Here is a 25682-nt window from a genome sequence, read left to right as displayed (position 1 = left end):
GGGGCGTTGCTTAGCAGCAGGTGGCCGGCACAATAAAACTTCCTGCGGGAATTCTCTAGTTACTGTTATTATTGTATTAGTAGTCAAGGTGGTTGTAGTAATAATTTTAGCCTGGGATTTTCAAAACTTGTGTTGAGGGTCACATGAAAAAGCACTCTTAAGCGTAAAAACCAAAAAAGGAAGTACAAAACCAAATATGTAATTATTGACACACAGAGAGACAGAACTACAGGGAGAGATTTACAGTTTGTTACTGTACTACTTTGTTACTTTTTAAATGCCACAACTGTTTCAGTGCTGCATTTGTTTCTGTTCTCTCATTCGTTCATTCATTGTTTTTAAAATTGTGGTCTGTTGTATTTGAAGTATAACAACAGCTATATAAATGAACATATTAGTACCATTGTGTAATTGTTGTTATAATGAATGGATTCACTCACCAATGAGTAAAGGGACAGTGATGGGATGAAGTGTCCTGTCGTCTCAATCCTGAGGCCAAGATGTTCATCAGAACGTCTGCTTCTTTATTTCAGTGACCAGAGGTGAAGAACACTCCTCCGCTAAATCCTCCACTCTTCTTGCCACAGTATTATCTGACAGCATCACTTGCTTTAAGGTGCGTTTACACATCTGAGTTACCAATATTATTTTCCTGTCATTCCCGCCACATTGCTGGTATTCCATGTGACGTAATGCAGCTGAATTTAGTTCTAAATTCCTGATATTCCTGGAACATCTTTTTGGCCAATAGGTCTTTTAAGAATATTGAGAATCACCTGTATTTGTGACGTTTGCAACTGAGCGTGTGGATTAGTTGTGATGTGTGTTGATGCGCTAGACAGCATGACAGTAATATAGTTATAGTTATATATAGTACTATATATAGTTTCCAGTAATATTTGGAATGAGAAAACTTCACACCATTGTTCCTTCATTCACTTCACACATGTATTGATTTGGTGCTGTAATGAGCCTCATAGTGATGCTGAGTCTGCAATTCTACTGTTGCTGATCTCCCTTGATTCAACATAACCATCAAGTCAGTATGTTATAATCTGTTCTTCCTTTTGAATGTCCTGCCGACACACAGACACACTCAAACATACTTCCTTTATTTTATTGTTTAGGCTGATTTTGTTTTGTCAATTTGTATGTCACACTTTTTGTAAAAAGATAACAGCAATTTCTTTAAAAAAAAAAGAAAAACTGAACAGCAAACTTCCCTTTTGTTCATTCCAATAGGATTTTCACCCTTTTATGGCTCGAACCATAAAAATGTCTTTCGAGAATCCGACTCTAATAACAATCCCTTGCATTCCAATAGGGTTCTCACCCCTAACAATAAACCCAGCCATTTCAATAGGGTCCTTGCAATTTCACTACAATAGGGTCCAACTGGTGAACTCGTAAGTTCACCAGTTGGATACATCCCATTTCCCAGTTGGGAACATTCACATGACAACAATAAGTTTTTCCAATAAAAATCTGTTATCAAAATGTAAACAAATGTAAAGGCCAAACTGTGGTTATGATGTCATATATGCTTCTGGGAATGCTTACAAAGCTCCCACTTTCCCGGTGGGAAGTTCCCATTTGGAAACAGTGTGGAGACGTCGTCTAACTGGAAACTTACTGTGAGATGAAATGTATATGCGAGTGTGGCACATGCTGTACTTAACTTCTATGCTTCTTTGACTTGAAGGAAACAGGAAGAACGTTTGGTACACAAACAAACGTTTTATTGATGTTTCTCATACAAAAGCCCTCCATTACATTTCAACGTACTGCGGTTCATACAATTGCACTTGTTAAAAAATGTAATCAAACAAAAATCCCGAATAGCTTTTTTTTATGGAAACGATCCCAATTGAATTCCCACTCTTACTAAGGCAAATACAGGGGAGCAATGAAAGCTCAACGCTGAATCCAATCCAATCCAACGTTGGGACCTGCAGTTTGCATGTCGGAATCACAATATCTCAACAACACACAACCCCAGAACTAGTCCAAACAAGAAAAGAAAACCAGAACAGATGTTATATCATCAGTTGAAAACCATATGTAAAAACCTCTACATAGCAATAATAAAAAATCAGAACAGGGCGGTTCTCTGGCCTGATTTGGGTAAATACTCATTGAAATCACAGAAGCACACATACATAACTCTCTCGTTCTCACTCTGAAGCTTCCTTTCCTCACCCACATACCAAGGTCGTCTGCACAACTGTGCACGTGAGCCTGGAGATGCTTTCTTTTCCAGCCCAAACATGAAGTCGTCCTCAGGGAGAATTCCTGGAGGAAGTTTCGTGGACGGGCAGACAGGAGCTCACTCATTGGTGTTTTTATAGCACACTGAGGTTTCCTAGAGATCCCGGTTGTTTTCCACTCTGAGAGGCCAACGCCGCCGCTCAGCGCTCCAACCACCAGCAGGAGCTGTGGAGCTTCTTACTTTCTCCTCTGTATGTCACATGAAAGCAAGGAACATTTACTGATACAGTAAAAACCAAAAAAGGAAAGAAATCATCATAAAACTCCACTTTTAACAGGCCTCTGTGCACAAGTGGATGTGTTTGTTACAGAAAACACAACGTGGCAGCAAGAAGAGAGGAAGTCACACACAAGTAAAACATATTCATTTTATATTCACAGCAATTTCTCTCGTCTATCAAGTCCAACTGTCGTAAAAGGAGACTTTTACTGACCGTGAGCCACTCTGTCTAAATCTGCCATCGACCAACGCCACTCCAGCTGGCCACACACACACACACACACATACACACACACACACACACACACACACAGAGGTATCTACGGTCACCCCGAGGTTGTGTGTGCAGGTGAGAGGTGCCAGCATCAGTGTGAAGAGTTGAATCAGACGATTGAACCGCTCGGCTCCAAGTGTGAACAAAAGGTCTCACACACACACACAAACGCCACTTGTTCAGCGTCGTCTTTGAGTTTGATCCACAAAGGCTTCCCACATCGACAAATATACCCACCAGCCCAATCAGCTCACATTAGCGTGAAGCCACACACAACACAACACTCAATGTAAAAAAAGTACAAACAAGCATAACTTAAAGAAATAGAAAAATAAAATGTCAGTGATGATGATGAGAATGACGCTCCAACACTCCAAAGCGGGGTGTGACAGCACAGGGGGAGCAGGGAAACAATGGGAATCATGGGAAGTGGGGCCAGCTGATGAGTCTGCAGCATCTACCTCCGATTCAAATAGATCTCTCTGTATTCAATTCTATTCTATTCATATAGTGCTAAATACAACACAGTCAACTTTTCATTCATGTCCACTACTCTTCAGGTTTCTTGATGCACGACAAGCTTCCAAGTGTTGGATAATCCACAATCATCACTGCAGTGAAAGAGTAGAATGACATGCATAAGATTTAAGCCATGTCTTTGTTTTAAAGCTACAAGAGCCACTACAAAGTGCTCATGCTCCACAGCTGCAGCTTACAGACCTCAACCACATTAGAAGCAAGACATTTAAGAGGAAAGGCCAAAACTAATGTTTTCCAGTAGTTCTGTGCAGCTCCCATGTTTATCTGTTGTCATATTTGTGACAGCTTGTTGGAGAGCAAGTGGTCAAGTGTTTCTTCTCCACCTGGCCTGTATTAATGCATTGACATGGAGTGTGGTTGATCTGAGCTTTCACATTCACCTCTGTTTGTTCTCCGGCCCTTTCCACCAGAGAGAACCAGGTTCTAGTTCAGGCCCAGTTCTCAAATGAGCACCGCCAAAGAACCGGTTCTTTTTCCACAGTTAGCCAATTGTGAGCCACGTCATTACGTCACTCCAAAACGTGACACGTCACTGATCAGCTCTGACGGTGCTCATAGAAGAACCAGGACACAGACTGTATTCATGGTCTGGTCCGGGTCACTGCATCTAGTCTGTCCTGAACCTCAGATTCAGACCAAAGAGACAGAAAACGTTGAGTCTCCTCGTCACTCTATTGGAGTTTTTTCATGTCCGTCTTGTTTTAGTCCGGAGCCCCTAGTGGCCAGAGAGGGAAAATCATAATAAATAACTTGTGAATGAGCTTTGAGATTATTTTTCACCATGTGGGCATTACAGTGTGAATTTCTGCTTCTTTCACTTTATTTCTGGATTGTCTGAATTAAAAGCTTCATCATCAGGAGGAATGGAGGTGTAGAATGATAGAACGACGCTCTACAGCCGTTTAGAATGGAAACCTACGTAAATGATTAAAGTTCTCTTTCACATGAAGACATTAAAAGACTTGTTTTATGGTTAAAAAATATCCAAGCTTTCATTTACAGTCGTATGTAGTTTGTTTTTAGTTGCTGATGGACCAAGTGTCGCTTCATTCTAAAGTTCTGTTAGAAAATATGAACGGAGGTCTTGTAGCGGAACACAATGTAGCGGCAACAAGACATGAAAGTGAAGTTAGTTACAATGATGCTACGATGAAAAGCGTGAAAACAATGGAAAACTGTTTCTAAATTATAGATCTCATGGAGGCTCTAGAGAGCTGCGGCGTCACGATCAAGGATTAAATGATCTGGTTCCCTCGTATTATTCACTTCAGGAAGCGACTTATTATATCGTTCCCACACTTTAAACTTTGTTCTCGATGAGCCCTTCAGGGCTCCATGTTCATTGTGGTTTTCAGAAAGCCGGTTCAGCGTCTCTTCCGCCTTGCAAGTAGCTCCAGCGGTAACTCCGCCCCCACCTGATGATACGTCTGGCTCTGGCCTGGTTCCTCTCTGGCCTGGTTCCTCTCTGGCCCAGGAAGGTAGTGGAGCCAACGTAGCACCGGGTTCACTCCTGCTCAGAAGTGGTTTTGGTGGTGGAAAGACAAAGACCTGGGGCTGAGTCTGGCCCTGGACCAGAAGTAGAACCTGGTTCAGATGTGGAAGCCTCAGCTCACATGGTTCCTGTACCTCTAAAGAGTGATAACGGCACACTGCTGGGGAAGTTTCCCATTAGACTGAGGATCAGCCTGCTATTAGAACCAGGAGAAAAACACTCCTATTCAGAGCTTGAGCCATCTTGAAGTCATAAAGCATGCAGCTGATATACAATCGACTTTCATTTAGAAATGTTTTAACTAGCATAATAAGGTATTTCTTTAACAATTAGATACTCTCAAACTGATAACGACCCTGACTACTCCTCAAAAGGTTTATCCGCAGTAGCAGTTCTGACTCTTTCACAATGTGCCTGTTTCTTCTTTCCCTCTTTAAACCGATGTCATTCATTCTCAGCCGTTTGGACTGTTCTTGTTCTCTAGCTCTCGCTTGGCAGTGTTTTTAAAAATGGAATCATATCAAAACAAGAGTTCCCTGCAACATGCTGGATGGACTAGACGTCTGGGGTGAGGATGTTGCTGCGTATTCCCACCATGGCCCATACGGGGCGACTGGTCATGAGGGTCAGGTGGGGCTGTGGCCGACCTGGTGGCCCCAGACAGGACGGCAGGCAAAGTATGTAATGAAATCTTTAAGACTATCGGCACTGTTTTATTGTCTGAATTGCGCTTTCTGCTAAATTGTAAAGAATTTGTGTGTGAGGATTTCAGTACACGATTGTTGTTCTCTCTCTTGTGGCTTCAGGATGAGTCCTCCAGATCCACCCTGGGGCTTTTCCACCACACAGAACCAGCTGCTAGTTCGGGGACGGGGCCGGATTTAGCAGTTCTGTGTCTTTCCACCACCAAAGCCTCGGCCCATTAGGGGCTTTGGTGGCTCTAAATTTAGAAGTTCAGAGCTGATTGGCTGGAGCCACTGTCGGCACTGCTTGACGGGAACAGAGGGAGTCGTGACAAATACCAGCTGATGTGCAGCGAGAGCAAACCTTGAAGAATCGCAATGAATGAAGTTGATCATTTACTGTGTGAAGTGTGAAACTCTTGCTTGAGGACAGTTCAAAAGTAGAAAAGTTGTGCACACCCCTAATCGTGGCATTCAATAGTGCTGAACTGTGCTGAACTAGACCTGAAAGAAAGTCTGGCCCCTGTATTTACATGTAGAAATGCCCCTTGTGCCATGTGGGGGGAGCAGAGCAGTGGATGCTGCTACTGACACAAGAAGGTACAGGCTAAGTCCTGAGGCTTCCCTCAGGACTGCAGGAACAGGACCAGACCGACATGATGCTACATGATGCTGTCTGCAGGTAAAGGAAGCCTTATGTCTGTGCTTGTGAGTTCTTGAGCACGTGTCCGTTCGGGACTATGTCCGGTGGTACTTGTCGTTGTAGCGGTGGATGGTGACACAGCCGTGGTAGGAGATGGGTCGGGGCATGGCGGCCACTCCTGTGATGATGCCGGTGGCGGGGTCGTAACACAGGATGGTGTCTGTGGCCTCGCCGGTCTCCCCTCTGCCCCCCAGGATGAAGATCTTGCCGTTGCACACAGACATGCCACAGCTCTCCTGCAGGCAGAGGACAAGGGTTGAAGACCGGCGGTCGTCCCTACCAGCCGGTATGGTCTCAGCTACGTACCTGCTTGGTGAAGGTGTGGACCACGTGCATCCAGTAGTCCTCTGCAGGGTCGTAGCAGAAAATGGACTTGGTGAGACCACCACAAACGTAGATCAGGTTGTTGAGGGACACGGCTGTGATGCAGCGCTTTGCAATGGGGATACTGGCTCGCAGTAACCAGATGTTGGTCTCTGGGTCGTAGCACTGGACCTGGCAGGTGAAGGAAACACACTCAATACACACTGTCAAAACATCACACAGTACCTTCATCACTGAAGACCCTCACTACAGACACACTGAAGACCTTCATCACTGAAGACCCTCACTACAGACACACTGAAGACCCTCACTACAGACACACTGAAGACAGAAGACCCTCATTACAGACACACTGAAGACCTTCATCACTGAAGACCCTCACTACAGACACACTGAAGACAGAAGACCCTCACTACAGACACAATGAAGACCTTCATCACTGAAGACCCTCACTACAGACACACTGAAGACAGAAGACCCTCACTACAGACACACTGAAGACCCTCACTACAGACCCACTGAAGACCTTCATCACTGAAGACCCTCACTACAGACACACTGAAGACCTTCATCACTGAAGACCCTCACTACAGACCCACTGAAGACTGAAGACCCTCACTACAGACACACTGAAGACCTTCATCACTGAAGACCCTCACTGCAGACACACTGAAGACAGAAGACCGTCACTACAGACACACTGAAGACAGAAGACCGTCACTACAGACACACTGAAGACAGAAGACCGTCACTACAGACACACTGAAGACAGAAGACCCTCACTACAGACCCACTGAAGACCTTCATCACTGAAGACCCTCACTACAGACACACTGAAGACCTTTATCACTGAAGACCCTCACTACAGACCCACTGAAGACTGAAGACCCTCACTACAGACACACTGAAGACCTTCATCACTGAAGACCCTCACTGCAGACACACTGAAGACAGAAGACCGTCACTACAGACACACTGAAGACAGAAGACCCTCACTACAGACCCACTGAAGACCTTCATCACTGAAGACCCTCACTACAGACACACTGAAGACCTTCATCACTGAAGACCCTCACTACAGACACACTGAAGACAGAAGACCCTCACTACAGACACAATGAAGACCTTCATCACTGAAGACCCTCACTACAGACACACTGAAGACAGAAGACCCTCACTACAGACCCACTGAAGACCCTCACTACAGACACACTGAAGACCCTCACTACAGACACACTGAAGACCTTCATCACTGAAGACCCTCACTACAGACACACTGAAGACCCTCACTACAGACCCACTGAAGACCCTCACTACAGACACACTGAAGACCTTCATCACTGAAGACCTCCAAGCAATCCAACATTGGCTCATGACATCATTAATTAAATAAAGAAATAATTACGTTTTTTGTTTTTTTGTTTTTTAAATACAATTTATTGGTATTTTAATGAATTAATAACAGATGTATGTATTTAATTCCAATTTTTAATGAATTAATGACACATTTAAGTAATTGTTTATTATTTAATTTTTGCATGTTTCGTCCTCCATAGTGAAACTTTCATATCTGTTTCCCACCTTGTCTGAACAGGTCTCGTCATCCGGCCCTCCTCCAATGACGAAGAGCTTTCCAGCACAGCTGGCCACAGCTGGAGAGCTCACCGCCTCCTTCATGGGCGCCACCTCCGTCCAGCGGTTGGAGAAGGAGTCGTAACACTCCGCGCTGCTCAGGCGACTCTGCCCATCGTAACCCCCTACTGCATAGACCTACACACACACACACACACACACACACACACACACACACACACACACACACACACACACACACACACACACACACACACACACACACACACACACACACACACACACACACACACACACACACACACACACACACACACACACACACACACACACACACACACACACACACACACCATTATTAAACACATGAGTGAACATCTTCCAAAGTTCAGCCTCCTGTCAAAACGGGTCTAAATCTGATCTACTAATAGTTAACAGACAGAAATTAACTGTTTTTTTTCCCTTTGGGTGCAGAATGTGGAATATCTGCTAGGTGGAAGAGGAGGTACATTGATCAATGACTATATATTAGTACCTCAGCGTTGTTTATGCTTACATCTGTTTTGAACATGTTTGAAAAGAATCAGGATCGTCTTTATTGTCATTGTCAGGTACAATGAAATTGCATAGAACGTTTGGGGGAAAGAAGGACAACAAGAGGTGAGGGGGGGGGGGGGGGTCAGATTACAGACTGTGCTCTAAGGAGACAGTCTGTAATTGGGAAAGAAATCCCCCTCAGGCACATTTAGCATCAACAGACAGGTTCCAACATATTGTGGAGACAGCATCAGGACATGTGAAGGGCAGTTTTGCAGCCCGCCGATAGGAGGAGGTGTAAATAAATGTCTATGCAGAGAAGCGTTTCCTCCGCTGACTCACCTACACTTTATCACAAAACATTTTCTTTCAGTATTGCGATTGCGACCGATCACCTCTCATACATTTTGTTTTCCTTTTTCTTCGGCAAATGTATCAAACTTATTTGCTGTCGCTGTCCAATATGCTTAATAGTGTGATCCTTTGCTCCATAAACTCCACATTTATGGATTGTGGATCAATGTCCTCATGACAGTGTAAATGATAGCGTTCCAGTTGGATCGTTCCTTCATAGGCCCAGTGTGAAACATGCAGACCCTCGTCTGAACGCTCCAGTGTTCACGCTGGGTTGACATTGAACAAGGCTATCAAAGCTCACATGCACACAGACACTAAATCAATGTGCTGTGTGATACTGATGTTTATATTGCAGGTTATTAGCGTGAGCATTAACACTAGTGCCTGCGTCAGCACTGAGAACTGGTTTTTCAGGTCTATGGGAGTTGATGTACTGAACAGTCCTCGTTATTGTGATGCTGCTCTTCTTCCTCTGTCTGTAAACACTGACCAGCACCACTGCAGACACTTCTGCAAACACCCAGCATCATTTCCCATTTCCCCAACTGACAATGTCTCCAGCCTCACTGTTTCAGGTGGACTCACTTCATTGCTGCCAAATGTACAAATGTTGAATGCTCAATACATTTAAATTGTTAAAGCAACACAAGTAAGAATGCCGTGTGCTGAAGTATCTTTGTAACATATCTGATCATCCCAGCGTGGAAAATGCAAACATTTTGATACAGAAACTAGTTTAGAATGGTGCTCATTGTAATTGATTTACTATAGTATTTTGCCTTAATGAAATCTTTCCATGAGTGGGAAAACAGAAGAGAAAAGTTGTTGAGTTAAAATATTAATGAAAAGTAACAAGCAACAAAAAGTATTGCCCTTCTGAATGTCATTCAGGAAGAAAACCTTTGAAAAACAATGGTTTTACATTTTCTATTCAAGCCTTCTTCCAGAGAAATGACGTGTCAGGAATCAACACCAAGCAGCTCTACTGGTTATTACGAGTCAGAGCTTCTGCGTTATCCACATCCGCATGGAGGAGAGAGCAAACAAAGAAACCTGACCTCAGTAAGAAACAGGAGGACCATTACACATGTTGTGTTTGGTAAGGGAAACTGGTTTCTGCCAAATGAAACCATTGTTAAGATTTCAAAGAGGCTCTACACTTAAAGAAATTGTTGGACAGAGAGAAGTTGATAAAGACATTTTGATTAACGAAGGCCTCTTTTTCTACACATTCTATTTCTTACTTGACAGCCTTTAAATCTACTTTTCCCTTCCTGTAGTATCTTTGCTGTAAGAGGCTGAAAAGTCAAATGTTGTTTTCAAACTCAAAACACAATTGTATTCATTTTGTTACGGCTCATAGAGCAGAAGAGCATTGAAGCAGTATAAGACTGCTCTGTCACTTCGTCCTTTAACGGCAAACTCACACGTCTGAGTCATAACGACTGCAGAGCACATGAAACAACTGTTGTGTGACACATTCAAAGCAGAGTTTAGCATCTGTCAACATTGGCAAAGCTTCAAACCTCTGAAACAAACTTGTGGGAGATTGACAGGTGTGCTTTCTTCATTTGTCTTCTCGGTTCCCCAGCTTGTGCTCGATCTATATTTAAACCTGTGACGCCACATGGAATCACTGGAAATAGCAGCTGTGTTACAATTAACTATGCATTGTGCATCAGGTGACTGGTTGAGAGGAGTGAAGAAGATTTGACCAAGTTTGAAAGAAAACACAGAGAGAAATGCCGGCAGGGTGAAGTGAAGAAGCCTCTTCTCAGACGTGACGCAGTCATTCAGATACTGCAGGACCATTTAACATTTTCCTATTTAGGTACATGTTTAAGTATTGTGTTAAGTTGTTACTATGGTTACTGTAAAATGTCTCTTTTAGAGATTGAATCTTTACATATATACAATATAAATGACAGTGGACTTTTTGGGGTGTCTGTTACAAAGGGTTAACAGGTTTTGATGATGGATTTCAAAAGGCTCCTGCAGCGTGAAATAACCTTTAAACAGCCCTAAGAGCTACATTTTCCCACTCCAAAGTATTTGAGCGAGTTAAACCAGGTGTGAAACACAAAGGAATGATGAAGGTGTTTTGAAATCATTTGTAGTGGTTGACCTGTTCATGTTCCACTTCCAGTGACCAGACACTGGTTAGTAGGAAGAGTCAAAGCAGAGGAGAGGCACTGGTCACGTCAAGGAGAGGGGAGGGTTCAACCCTCACCAACTCCAGGCCCTTTTCACATGATCTCCCTGCTGAAGTCGTACCCAACACTGACTTCACATGTATGGCTGTCACCTTGGCACTGAGCCAGACGTGCTTCTCAAGTCTCACTAACTGCTGAACAACCCCACTCCAGCTGCTTTTACCACCAACTGAATGATCAAATGTTCCAGAGGACAGAGGAAGAGCCAAGTGTGGTCAGGCCAGTCAGACAGAGGCTGATCCATCATGATAGGTGAGAACAGCGTCACCACGTCGCCAGAACAGGGGGAGGAAAACAAGCCCTGACCTATTTTAGAGTAAACCGTATGGAAGCAGGACCAACAGGATATCATACACAGCAGGACACCAACGTGTGTGTGTAGAAAGTGTCCATGATCGAGGTTTAAAGTCCCAGAATTACAGCTCAGAGGACCTGGAGAGTCAGGTCTGCACACGCACTGGTGTGTTTGCTCTCAAAACAAGCCTGGGGTTCTCTGAATATGCAAATTATGGCAAAAGACGCATTCAGTCTGCACAGAATACCTGAAGGTGTGTGCATGCTTATTATGAAGGCTTGTTTACAACTGAAGTATCAGTGCTGTTCTCCCAAAAGGGAAATTACAGAGTGAAAGAGGAAATGACAGACCAAAGAGGAGGAGGAGGAGGAGGAGGGGAACTGAGATCTGAGGGGGAAACACAGCAGAGATACACACATTCTCAATGGAGAACACAAAACCAGTCAAATACAGTCCAAAACAAGTAAGAGGCAGTCCTGAGAAGTTTGATCTAACGTTCTGTTGTCTTAATTCTGTCACATCTCTTCTAATTGATCCGTTTGAAAGGAGCAATGTGTCTGAAAAGCTGCAGGTCAGGTTCAACTTTCTCCACCAGTTATGTTTAAATGCATACAAACACAAATGTGTTCAGAACGTTGCAGGTTTGTTAATGTTTCTAAATGTTCAGATAGGCTCATCTTTATTAACGACTGAAAAGCAGAGCGTTCTAAAATGCTTTGAAAGATGGATTGATGTGTCGTTTGAAATTAGACCTGATCTACCTTTTGTTTGATCTAAACTCAGACTCACTGCCATTTCCAGTAAACCAGCCCCCAAACACATTCATTTCCTAACCTCTGCTTGTAATTCATGTTCATAAAATGTCCTGTCATTCACTGTCTGTTTAAAAGGAGAATCATTTCATCACTGAGGCCTCTCTCCAACTCAAACAGGCACAATTGTTGTAATGTGCATTATAAAGCTACTGTATTTTAATGAAGTGAAATTCTAATGCAGCCCAGCTAAGACATGTAACAGCAGCCATCACTGGTGACGTGGTAGTTAAAGACTGGAAGCCTATAAGCAAAATAATAAACCTTAAGACTTATTGTAGTACATGATGGTGCTGCAAAAGTGTTTTCACTTTCTATCATTCTATCTAAATTCTGTTTTCTGTCATTCTATAGACTCGTTTACTTGTTTTGAACCTTTGACCTCAACTCACTTCTTCACTCTTCTTTGACTCAGAGGTAAATACTGATTTTTACACACAGTGTTACTGGATGGAACATATCACACACACACACACACACACACACACACACACACACACACACACACACACACACACACACACACACACACACACACACACACACACACACACACACACACACACACACACACACACACACACACACACACACACACACACACACACTCAGCTCTCCACCCTGAGCCGTGACTCAAACAGTAAATCTCGCTGTGCCTCAGGTCACAACATTCAACTGGTAATGTGTTTCCATGTTGTCATGCTTGTATTCAAATGTTCACACGATCGCTGGTTTGTGTTGCTGACAGTTAATTCAGAGACAACTAACTGTAAATAACAGAAAACATAATAACAGAAAACATATAGCTAACAAGTCTCTGAAAGGTCAGATCGTTCAAACCAAACATTTAGCTGTGACACTGCAAACAAATACTTTATTTTAAACAGTTTTTTTTCAGTTGCCAACATTAGATCTGGGATGTTGACAAACCAAAACAGAAGAATAAACTCAAACCTATTTTCCATTCAGTAAAATAGAAAAGTACAAACTGTTCTATCCCGAGCCCTTGTAAAATGAAAGAGATTTTAAAATATCTCTTTTGTAATATATTTACATTATACAGTTTATAATTATGAATAGCATATAGGAAATTACTAGAAAAAAAACAGGATTGGACAGGAAAATACATCCAAAGCTTGCATTAAACACTTTACATAACTTCTTACGTTGAATTAAAAAAAATATATATATTATATATATATATAAATATATATAGCTTTTTTTCAGCATTGATTTTGAATGCTCATAAGCTGCACTGTTGACATATGAAGCAGACTTTCCTTCTACATCTCGGGACGCCCTGAGGCGTCCCGAGACGTCTCGAGATGTCCCGAGACACCCTGAGGCGTCCCAAGACATCCTGAGACACCCTGAGGCGTCCTGAGACGCCCTGAGGCGTCCCGAGACGTCCTGAGACACCCTGAGGCGTCCTGAGACGCCCTGAGGCGTCCCGAGACGTCCTGAGGCATCCTGAGGTGTCCCAAGATGTCCCGAGACACCCTGAGGTGTCCCAAGATGTCCCGAGACACCCTGAGGCGCCCCAAGACATCCTGAGATATCCTGAGGCGTCCTGAGACGTCCTGAGGCGTCCCGAGACGTCCCAAGATGTCCTGAGACACCCTGAGACACCCTGAGGCGTCCCAAGACATCCTGAGACGTCCTGAGATACCCTGAGGCGTCCCAAGATGTCCTGAGGCGTCCCGAGACGTCCCAAGACGTCCCGAGACACCCTGAGGCGTCCCAAGACATCCTGAGACGTCCTGAGATACCCTGAGGCGTCCTGAGACGCCCTGAGACGTCCTGAGGCGTCCCGAGACGTCCTGAGACGCCCCGAGACGTCCTGAGGCATCCTTGCTCACCTTTCCCAGCAGGACACCCATCTTGTGTCTCCAGCGGCCTTTGTTGAGAGAAGCAACTCTGATCCACAGGTTGAGCTGTGAGTTGTACATCCACACATCTCTGCTGTTGATCCGGCCGCCTGAGAAGAAACACAAAGGGACTTCAGAAACATTCAACGATGAATATCTACTAAGAAAACACTATGAGCACTGGTGTTTTCTGGCTGGTGATTCTCATGCATTTATTAAAGGAAGCTGTGTTTGTTTATGTGAACTGTCTTCTTGTAGCTGAGGGAAACTCCAATCTGACTCTGACCTGCACAGACCTGTTCACTTTACTGGGCAAACAAAGGACGTGTGCAGGAAAAAACCTTTAAGACGTGTGCACAGGTGCTGGATAACCCTTTCATTCTGAGTAGTAAAATAAACACACACATGAAGATCAAGCAGAGCTACATGGTGAGAGGTAGTCATTGCTAATACTGTACAAACACTTTACTCACGAGCTCACTGAGCAACCCCCCCCCCCCACACACACACACACACACACACACACACACACACAAACAGACACACACACACACTGTATCATAGATGAGAGCAACAAGTGACGCAAATAAACCAAAGGTTCAGTAACAATGTTATTTCACACAGGGACTTTAATTGATCCCATGTTGGTCATAAAAGAAATCAGATGATGAATATTCACACATCTGAGTTTCATCCCCTAAAACACTCTGTGGTGTTCTGATGGGTGTTTGTGTGGGTTGTTATATGGAGTCATTTAAAAGGTCAGCTGCCCGGCTAAACAAAGCTGCTTCACCTAATTAGTGTGGAATTAGTGTAAACTCCCTGAAATACCAGTGGGGGAGACACTAGAGTCAGGAAATAACATACATCCAATCCAAACTACTGAGGGGATGAATGCTCAGAGAGAGAGAGAGAGAGAGAGAGAGAGACAGACAGTCTGCTGCCCCCAAGGCTGGTTGTAGAACATTTGCATGTCAGCAGCGTGTTGAGGGTGGAGGCACCACGTCAAACAGTCTTGTTAAAAAGCAGAGCTTCTTTGAGGAGGCCTTTTCACTCCCACTGGTGCAGAGAGAAGGTAATAACTATGGTTAAGCAAGAACAAGGTGAAACACTGGGAGGACCTAAAATATTCAGTCTACAGTTTTCCTGACAGTTGCGCATTGTTGACATTTACAGACAATTTTACTACGAACTCTAATGAGCTTGTTCAGTGTTGTAAAATTCTCCAGTACAAGGTGGCCACTCCGGACCAAGACTTCTGTCATGTTTCCTTCTCACACAGAACACAGGCCTGGATGGAGTCCAGGTCAGAGAGCGTCGTTCCCTCACACTTCCATACTGTGTGGAACTTGCATGTTCTCCATGAGCATGCAGGCCGTCTGGGTTCCAATAACATTTCATTGAGGTTCATTACCGATACGGTTCTCTGTATGTCAGCCATGAATCACAACGTCAGCTCCCTACTATCTTATCTCAAAGAAGAAAAGAGAAGATGGATGGATGAGTATTTGGGACTTTTGCTGACGGCAGCTCGTTCAGGTATTTCTACCAGCTCCAGAGAGTGGAGGGCCAACGTACTGAGACCCACCGAGGTATTTCTACCAGCTCCAGAGAGTGGAGGGCCAACGTACTGAGCCCCACCGAAGTATTTCTACCAGCTCCAGAGAGTGGAGGGCCAACGTACTGAGATCCACCGAGGTATTTCTACCAGCTCCAGAGAGTGGAGGGCCAACGTACTGAGATCCACCGAGGTATTTCTACCAGCTCCAGAGAGTGGAGGGCCAACGTACTGAGATCCACCGAGGTATTTCTACCAGCTCCAGAGAGTGGAGGGCCAACGTACTGAGCCCCACCGAAGTATTTCTACCAGCTCCAGAGAGTGGAGGGCCAACGTACTGAGATCCACCGAGGTATTTCTACCAGCTCCAGAGAGTGGAGGGCCAACGTACTGAGCCCCACCAAAGTATTTCTACCAGCTCCAGAGAGTGGAGGGCCAACGTACTGAGCCCCACCGAAGTATTTCTACCAGCTCCAGAGAGTGGAGGGCCAACGTACTGAGATCCACCGAGGTATTTCTACCAGCTCCAGAGAGTGGAGGGCCAACGTACTGAGATCCACCGAGGTATTTCTACCAGCTCCAGAGAGTGGAGGGCCAACGTACTGAGATCCACCGAGGGCGAGACGTTAGGAGAGTTTAAAGGTTTAAAAAGTTTAAAAAGGACATTGGTCACGTTCTAGATTCTGGTGTGTTGACTTGTTCAGGAGGGGTGGGGAGGAGGGTGGGGGAGGGTGTGTTGACTTGTTCAGGCAGAGCGGTGAGGGGCTGTTGACTTGTTCAGGTGGGGTGGGGGTGAGGGGGTGTTGACTAGTTCAGGCGTGGGGGTGTTGACTAGTTCAGGCAGGGGGGGTGTTGACTTGTTCAGGCGGGGTGGGGGAGGGAGGGTGTTGACTAGTTCAGGCAGGGGGGGTGTTGACTAGTTCAGGTGGGGGGGTGTTGACTAGTTCAGGCAGGGGGGGTGTTGACTTGTTCAGGCGTGGTGGGGGGGGGGGGGGGGGTGTTGACTAGTTCCGGCGGGGTGGGGGGTGTACGTTGATGCTGTGCAGCTTGTATAAAGTGTGTCTGAACAGGAAACATCACAAAGAAAACAGACAGTTGTTCTAATCAACCTTCTCTTGGGTTGTTTATTTCAGAGCATCTTGAATGCAGCACATTTGACTGGTAGCTTGTGTTCCTGTGAGCTCACTGCTTGAAGTGAGATCATTTGAATGTTGTTTCTGAACCAGGGGAGGCCGACAGCACATTCGGTTCCTGTTAAATTGTCGTCTACATTAGCTCAGGTCCACACTGGCTTTAAACAAGAAACCACTGACAGTACCCATCTTGAGCTGAAAGCTCCGCTACATCCTTTCCTGAAAGGAAATCCCCCCAACATGTGCTGAGTCGACGTGGAGGTGGGACCCGGCTGAAACGCCAACAGGAAATGAGAGAAGAGCAGAGCGGCCAATGACGGAGCTTCACAACATCGTGGCTGGAGAGTGCATCCAGATGTTGCTCTCATAGTTCCCTTCACTTCCAACTGGCTGAGGATTTTAAAATAACACAGGCCTCTACTGCCTCTCCATTATGAGGAGAGACGGAGCGAAGGAGAGAAAGAACTCCCGACAACCAAAGAAGAGACCGAATCACACCATGAACCCAGTTATCAAATCCCTTTACGACTTTAATCCTCACGAACACCAACATGCTGAGAAATGCTGAGCATGTCTGTGTTGGTCCCTTCAACGGTCAGTACCTGGTTTCTATGTTGGTCCCTTCAACGGTCAGTACCTGGTTTCTATGTTGGTCCCTTCAACAGTCAGTACCTGGTTTCTATGTTGGTCCCTTCAACAGTCAGTACCTGGTTTCTATGTTGGTCCCTTCAACAGTCAGTACCTGGTTTCTATGTTGGTCCCTTCAACGGTCAGTACTTGGTTTCTATGTTGGTCCCTTCAACGGTCAGTACCTGGTTTCTATGTTGGTCCCTTCAACGGTCAGTACTTGGTTTCTATGTTGGTCCCTTCAACGGTCAGTACCTGGTTTCTATGTTGGTCCCTTCAACAGTCAGTACCTGGTTTCTATGTTGGTCCCTTCAACGGTCAGTACTTGGTTTCTATGTTGGTCCCTTCAACGGTCAGTACCTGGTTTCTATGTTGGTCCCTTCAACGGTCAGTACCTGGTTTCTATGTTGGTCCCTTCAACACTCAGTACCTGGTTTCTATGTTGGTCCCTTCAACAGTCAGTACCTGGTTTCTATGTTGGTCCCTTCAACAGTCAGAGCCTGGTTTCTATGAGTTTGTTGAACGCCAGTTTAAAACCGGCGTCAGCAGCAGGACCTCACCTGACACCAGGATGTCGTTGCGGAGTGCACACACAGCGTACTCAGACTTGGTGAACTCGGGTAGTTTGGCCAGAGATTTCCATTCTCCTGTGACGGGGTCGTAGCACTCCGTGTAGGGCAGGTTGAAGCCCCCCACCCGCTCACAGCCCCCCACCACCACGATCACCTCGGAGTAGCCAGTCGACCTGAGGACAGAGGAAAACACGTCTGAAGCAATGATGAGAAACACAAACAAAGCCAAGGCAGACTGTTGTAAAACGATCCATCTGTGGGCCTTCATATTGATACTGGAGGGGCTTCTGATGGCAGAAATGTGGGTAAAACCACAGAAACATCCTAACTAACCATCAGAACGAGGCTTCAGGACAGACACACACGCGACACTCTAATACAGGGGTGGTCAATCCTGGTCCTGGAGGGCCGCAGCCCTGCAGGTTTTAGACGTCTCCTCACATCCATACAGCAATTAGTGGCTCCTTGTCCAGCTTCCTGCAGAGCCTCATCATGACAACAGGTGTGTTTGAGCAGGAAACATCTAAAACCTGCAGGACTGCGGCCCTCCAGGACCAGGGTTGCCCACCTCTGGTCTAATAGAATGTCCATGCTGACAAAGCTTTCCATCCACAAATGTGTGGATGTGTTGGTGTTTTCCAAAAGAATATTGAATTTTAAATTAAACACAACAGAAATGTACTCCGGGCTCCAGTCCAGCTCTATTTTCATCATCTCAAGGTTTTCCTTCCTATTCCGTGAAGCAAACGAGATACAACCACATTCTGTGTGGAGGAGCTGCAGCTTCTTTCTTTTTGCACAAGGTATTCCATCCAGTTCCTTTTGATAAACGAGTTGAGCAGATATGCAGCTCTGCATGCTACCATGCATGTATCTGCTGGCCTTGTGTATCAGACAGCTGTAGAACTTTTGAATTGTTTTAGGTACTGGCTTACATGGAACATTGTTCCCTGGAGAAGAATGAGGCATGTCATGTGAGCAGGGAAACATTTTGCCCTCCGAGCAAATGGAGTCAACAGTGAGGAGGACAGCCGCCTGATTGGCTGCCTGACATGAACAGATCTGCCTGGATACAGATGATGCCCACAAAGCACGCCGTTCCTACATTCACCCTCTAGTCAGGCCCACAAAGCACTCCGTTCCTACATTCACCCTCTCATCAGGCCCACAAAGCACACATCTCCTATATTCACCCTCTCATCAGGCCCACAAAGCACACCGCTCCTACATTCACCCTCTCATCAGGCCCACAAAGCACACCGCTCCTACATTCACCCTCTCATCAGGCCCACAAAGCACACCGTTCCTACATTCACCTTCTCATCAGGCCCACAAAGCACACCGTTCCTACATTCACCCTCTCATCAGGCCCACAAAGCACACCGCTCCTACATTCACCCTCTCATCAGGCCCACAAAGCACACCGCTCCTACATTCACCCTCTCATCAGGCCCACAAAGCACACCGCTCCTACATTCACCCTCTCATCAGGCCCACAAAGCACACCGTTCCCACATTCACCCTCTCATCAGGCCCACAAAGCACACCGCTCCTACATTCACCCTCTCATCAGGCCCACAAAGCACACCGTTCCTACATTCACCCTCTCATCAGGCCCACAAAGCACACCGTTCCCACATTCACCCTCTCATCAGGCCCACAAAGCACACCGTTCCTACATTCACCCTCTCATCAGGCCCACAAAGCACACCGCTCCTACATTCACCCTCTCATCAGGCCCACAAAGCACACCGCTCCTACATTCACCCTCTCATCAGGCCCACAAAGCACACCGTTCCTACATTCACCTCCTCATCAGGCCCACAAAGCACACCTCTCCTACATTCACCCTCTCATCAGGCCCACAAAGCACGCCGCTCCTACATTCACCCTCTCATCAGGCCCACAAAGCACACCTCTCCTACATTCACCCTCTCATCAGGCCCACAAAGCACACCGCTCCTACATTCACCCTCTCATCAGGCCCACAAAGCACGCCGTTCCTACATTCACCCTCTCATCAGGCCCACAAAGTAGACCTCTCCTACATTCACCCTCTCATCAGGCCCACAAAGCACACCGTTCCTACATTCACCCTCTCATCAGGCCCACAAAGCACACCTCTCCTACATTCACCCTCTCATCAGGCCCACAAAGCACACCTCTCCTACATTCACCCTCTCATCAGGCCCACAAAGCACACCGTTCCTACATTCACCCTCTCATAAGGCCCACAAAGCACGCCGTTCCTACATTCACCCTCTCATCAGGCCCACAAAGCAGACCTCTCCTACATTCACCCTCTCATCAGGCCCACAAAGCACGCCGTTCCTACATTCACCCTCTCATCAGGCCCACAAAGCACGCCGTTCCTACATTCACCCTCTCATCAGGCGCACAAAGCAGACCTCTCCTACATCCACCCTCTCATCAGGCCCACAAAGCACACCGTTCCTACATTCACCCTCACATCAGGCCCACAAAGCACACCTCTCCTACATTCACCCTCTCCTCAGGCCCACAAAGCACGCCATTCCTACATTCACCCTCTCCTCAGGCCCATAAAGCACGCCGTTCCTACATTCACCCTCTCATCAGGCCCACAAAGCACACCTCTCCTACATTCACCCTCTCATCAGGCCCACAAAGCAGACCTCTCCTACATTCACCCTCTCATCAGGCCCACAAAGCAGACCTCTCCTACATTCACCCTCTCATCAGGCCCACAAAGCACAATGCTCCTACATTCACCCTCTCATCAGGTCCACAAAGCACAATGCTCCTACATTCACCCTCTCATCAGGCCCACAAAGCACACCGCTCCTACATTCACACTCTCATCAGGCCCACAAAGCACACCTCTCCTACATTCACCCTCTCATCAGGCCCACAAAGCACACCTCTCCTACATTCACCCTCTCATCAGGCCCACAAAGCACACCGCTCCTACATTCACCCTCTCATCAGGCCCACAAAGCACACCTCTCCTACATTCACCCTCTCATCAGGCCCACAAAGCACACCATTCCTACATTCACCCTCTCATCAGGTCCACAAAGCACGCCGTTCCTACATTCACCCTCTCATCAGGCCCACAAAGCACAATGCTCCTACATTCACCTCTCATCAGGTCCACAAAGCACAATGCTCCTACATTCACCCTCTCATCAGGCCCACAAAGCACACCGCTCCTACATTCACCCTCTCATCAGGCCCACAAAGCAGACCTCTCCTACATTCACCCTCTCATCAGGCCCACAAAGCACAATGCTCCTACATTCACCCTCTCATCAGGTCCACAAAGCACAATGCTCCTACATTCACCCTCTCATCAGGCCCACAAAGCAGACCTCTCCTACATTCACCCTCTCATCAGGCCCACAAAGCAGACCTCTCCTACATTCACCCTCTCATCACGCCCACAAAGCACACCGCCCCTACATTCACCCTCTCATCAGGCCCAGGAGCAAAGCAGCTGCTCTGCCTGGTAGTTACACAGCCTGAGGGCTTTTCATCAGGTTTCTCTCAGCACCGGCTTCGTCCTTTATTTCAACACACACACACACACACACACACACACACACACACACACACACACACACACACACACACACACACACACACACACACACACACACACACACACACACACACACACACACACACACACACACACACACACACACACACACACACACACACACACACACACACGGAGGAGCTACCGTACAGGTAAGACAACAAGAATCACCGTTTCAAGATTGCACATTGTTGCGTCACATGTTTTTCCCTTTCAGCCCAGCAGTGTGTGTATGAACTTGTTTTTCCTCCTTCATTATCATTTCCATTTCAAAATATGGCTACAAAACAAAGCGTAGTCAATGACACACTTGTCTGCTTGGCACAATAACACTCCCTGTCTCAGTCACGCACATGCTCACACAACAATAACAGCAGAGAGCACACAGTTCAGACACTGTAGCCTGCAGCTAATCCTGGAGGATCGGTCTGGCTGCTCGCCAAGCTGCTGGACGTCTTTACAATAATATCTCACATCAACACGGCTAACGGTTTGAATCAAACAATGCACACAGAAAACGAGAATCTACTTTGTAGGTGTCATGTGACTCCACTCTGAAGTGTGGGCTGGACGTCCTCTGGGGGGCGCCACACTCACACAGCGTCACAGCAGCAGGAACTCCGCAAACTAAATATCTGGAGGATAAACTATTAATCACTTCATCTCAACACACTATGTTATTGGAAGTGCGAGCCTCATGAAAGTGATGTAAATCCAGACGTTCAAGCAGCAGCAGACTTCCCTGATATTTAAAAACATCTAAAACAGGAAGAGTTCATTGCATTTTGGTCAAAAAATAAAGACGATGACTTTTCCATGTGACAGCGGGTGAGACGGCCTGAGCGTTGAAGAGGCTCACCAGACGCGCCTCCTCTCACCTGCGAGGTTGGGTTCTGGGGGACATCATCTCGTTCCCCAGCACATGGTAGCGCCGGGCCTCGTGGAGCAGCAGGTAGCACTCCGGGGCGTTCTGGATCAGCTGGTCGCCCTCCACCGTCTGGACGAAGTAGTTGGGGTGCAGCAGGGGCAGGCGGACGTGCTGCAGCAGAGCCTTCAGGATGGGCCTCCTCTGCTCCACGCTGTGGTACACCCAGCGCATCACCGCCTCAAACACCACCTCTTCTTTCCCGATGGACAGCTCGTCACTGTCGATGTACTCTTCCAGCTCCTCGGTACGCAGGCCCAGGAACTCCTCGTGCTGGGCCACCTCCGAGAAGTTGGCCAGGGCATAACTGCGGCAGCGGCTGGCCAGCTGCTTTAAAGAGTGGGCGTCGGCAAAGTGCTGGATGCCCAGGCAGTTGCAGGGGTCCAACTGGTCCTCCAGGAACTTTGCACAGGCGTCACGCAGAGTGCCGATCTGGAAGAGGCTGGAGGTCTCGAACAGGAACTGGACGTTCTCGGTGGTGATCTTGGCCTTGCCGGTGTAAACGTAGGTGAGGAAGGAGTCCATGGCCTCGGCCAGGATGCCGTTGATCTCTACCAGCATCTCCCGGCTCTCGCGGTGGTCGTTGCAGAACATGGCTCTGAAGTAGGAGGAGCAGGCGGACAGCACGGCGCGGTGGCAGGGGAACTCCCGGCCCTGCACACTGATCACCACGTCTGTGAAAAGACGGCAGTCGCGGAACTCATTGAAGACCTGCAGGATGCCGTCAGAGTGGGAGGAGCCGGAGCAGAAGTCCAGGACGTCCTGGCAAGCCAGAGTTTTGGACTCCACCTCAAACACCTGAGGACAGAAGGACATGAGTTCATGGCTTTAAGGAGATGGTATACATCAACATCAACATCATACATCAACAATGTACGACGTGCAGATGGTTTGTTCGCTGCACCTTGCGCTTGATAGCTGGTGAGTCTCTGATCCCAGAGTCCTCTCTGTTCATCCTCCTACCAAGAATCAACACCATGGCTCCTCCTTCTTTCAACTTCAAAATGAGCTGAGGATGGAAAGGAAATGACATCATAGCATTAGAGCCTGACAGCAGAAGATGATCCTCCTGGTAGGAGGAGCAGAAGAAGACATGAGTCGAGAGTCCAGAGGAGAACATTCACCACAAAGTGTACAGAGAGGAAGTGATCAGCTTCAGACCGTCACACTTCCAGAAAACAACTGTGAGCTGAATGTGCCACTTCCTCCAGGCAGATGTGCGCAGCAGGAAACAGTTGTGGCCTGGGGCCATGGCGCCCAGGAGAAGGAAGATGACAAAGAGAGGAGGCGGACCGAGGTTGAGCAACATGTCAATCAGGTTTGTTTTGACCACAATGGGGCAGGAATACCGTCTGACAAATCCAAAGTCAGGCTCCTGATAACCTGCAAAACCAACTCTTTCTATTTGTTTTCCAACATGGAGGTTTTTTAAACTCGTATCTCTTAAAAACAAAACAAAACACGCATGCATGAAATACAGCTGCATGAACACAGACAACACAACGATGAAAACATGAGGAAGCTTGTCTCTGAGCACGGCCACGGGGGGAAGTTGGCTCAGTTCATCTCACTTATTTTTAACTCCACGTATCAGAAGAAGTCGTGTCGAGCAGAGGACAGCTCGCCTTCTCCATTTACTGTAAGACGAACAGCTCAAACACACAAGTACACTTCTAACTCTTCAGCAAACAGCTCATCAAACAAACATTAGGAATGGACTTTATAAAAGCAGGCAGCTTCCTGTTGGTAAATGTCGACAAATACAAGCACTTCACATTTTCATTACTTTGTTAGTGACGCAGGACAAACTAAGACAAAACAACAAAACAAAAAACAAAAACACATGAAGCATAAAAGAGGCCAAATACTCCGGTTCGATAAACAAAGGAGTTTTGCGTCGTGTCGACGGCTGGCCATTACACGCTTTAAAAACAGAGAAAACTCCAGCTTGACTTGACCAATTCACACCAAAGGGCTTAAAGAATCCCATGAAACTAAAATAGAGTACTGCCATGGTAATGACAAAGACAGACCTGGTGCAGAACTTTCCAGATGCAGTTTCCTCTTCAAGTGAGTCACAAAACAAAACACAAAAAACCCAATATAGACTAAATAAGTCTGTGTCCTAAGATTAAAAACCCAACATCTGTTATAATTTCACTCCCAGAATGGATATGAAGCATTTGAGAGGCTGAAGCGCAGCCGCTGCATTTTGATTTGTGGAAAAACACAAAGACCTCCAAGTATCTGCAGACTGTAAACACAGACAGCCTTTATACTGTCAGCGGCTGCCCGTGGCCGCGCTGCACCCTGGGTAATGTAGTCCTGTCTGCTCGCGCCGCTGCCATCTCTTCATCCATAGAACTACAACTCCCACCGGCCGTGGCTCTCCACGTGGCTCCTCTTTGTTTGCAAACAAACTTTAAGGCGAAGAAAAAGTTCACGACTGTTTTCATAAGACGCTCGAAACACCAACCGTCTCGACGGTTTTTTAACGTGTCGCGAAACACTTGTTACAACGCTGTTGTTTAGACGTGCTCGTGAAAACACGTCACGTAAACAAAACAACCTGTGGCTGTTTATAGAATATAATAAAGTGTCATGTGATCGTGTGTATCAGAGAGCAACAGCAGCATTGTGCCGCGAGGAGGAAGGAGGAGCCGAGCGAACCGGGAATGTCACAACTTCCTCACCAGGTTGCAAAATACTTCCAAGAGCTCCACGTTGTTCCAAGAACGTCTGCACGTGCTTCATGTAAGGATGGCAGCACGTGAACATTACCTGTTCATACAGCACACCGACACTACTGCCTGTACAGTGTTTATATTACAGTACTCTGATAATACGATGGGGATCAAGTATTAGAACTATGTAACGGCCCATGTTTATGCTACAGAACAACCGAGTGAAAGTGTGTCACCTGTTTGAAGGCGAGTCGTCCTGATCCCTTTGTTTCAAAAGTATAAAAAAGGTGGAGTATGAGTTAAAACAGATGAGGAGGTAGAAATCGGCAACCTTCCGTTGATACAAAACAGGACTCGGTACCAACTCGCACAGATGTGCGTCAACGAAGAGGAAATTAAATTAAATGAGCCATAATGCATACCT

The 25682-nt window shown here is 46.5% G+C and overlaps 1 protein-coding gene across 1 annotated transcript; it reads right to left on the bottom strand.

Moving 5' to 3' along the window:
- Nucleotides 1–1723: 1723 nt before the first annotated feature.
- On the bottom strand, nt 1724–24797 carry klhl24a (kelch-like family member 24a). Its single transcript, XM_080503196.1, has 8 exons — nt 24608–24797; nt 23479–23583; nt 22528–23372; nt 18058–18242; nt 14171–14289; nt 8086–8274; nt 6487–6675; nt 1724–6416 (listed from the first exon to the last, which is right to left on the bottom strand). The coding sequence occupies exons 2-8, from the start codon at nt 23551–23553 to the stop codon at nt 6216–6218; spliced, it is 1803 nt and encodes a 600-aa protein (XP_080359322.1). The 5' UTR covers nt 23554–23583; nt 24608–24797; the 3' UTR covers nt 1724–6215.
- Between the last annotated feature and the right edge of the window lie 885 nt (nt 24798–25682).

The sequence above is a fragment of the Blennius ocellaris genome (genome assembly GCF_963422515.1).
Source record: "Blennius ocellaris genome assembly, chromosome: 10".
In the NCBI taxonomy this organism is placed as follows: domain Eukaryota; kingdom Metazoa; phylum Chordata; class Actinopteri; order Blenniiformes; family Blenniidae; genus Blennius; species Blennius ocellaris.
The sequence above is the reverse complement of the archived record's forward strand: the minus strand, read 5'-3'. Positions and strand labels throughout refer to the sequence as shown.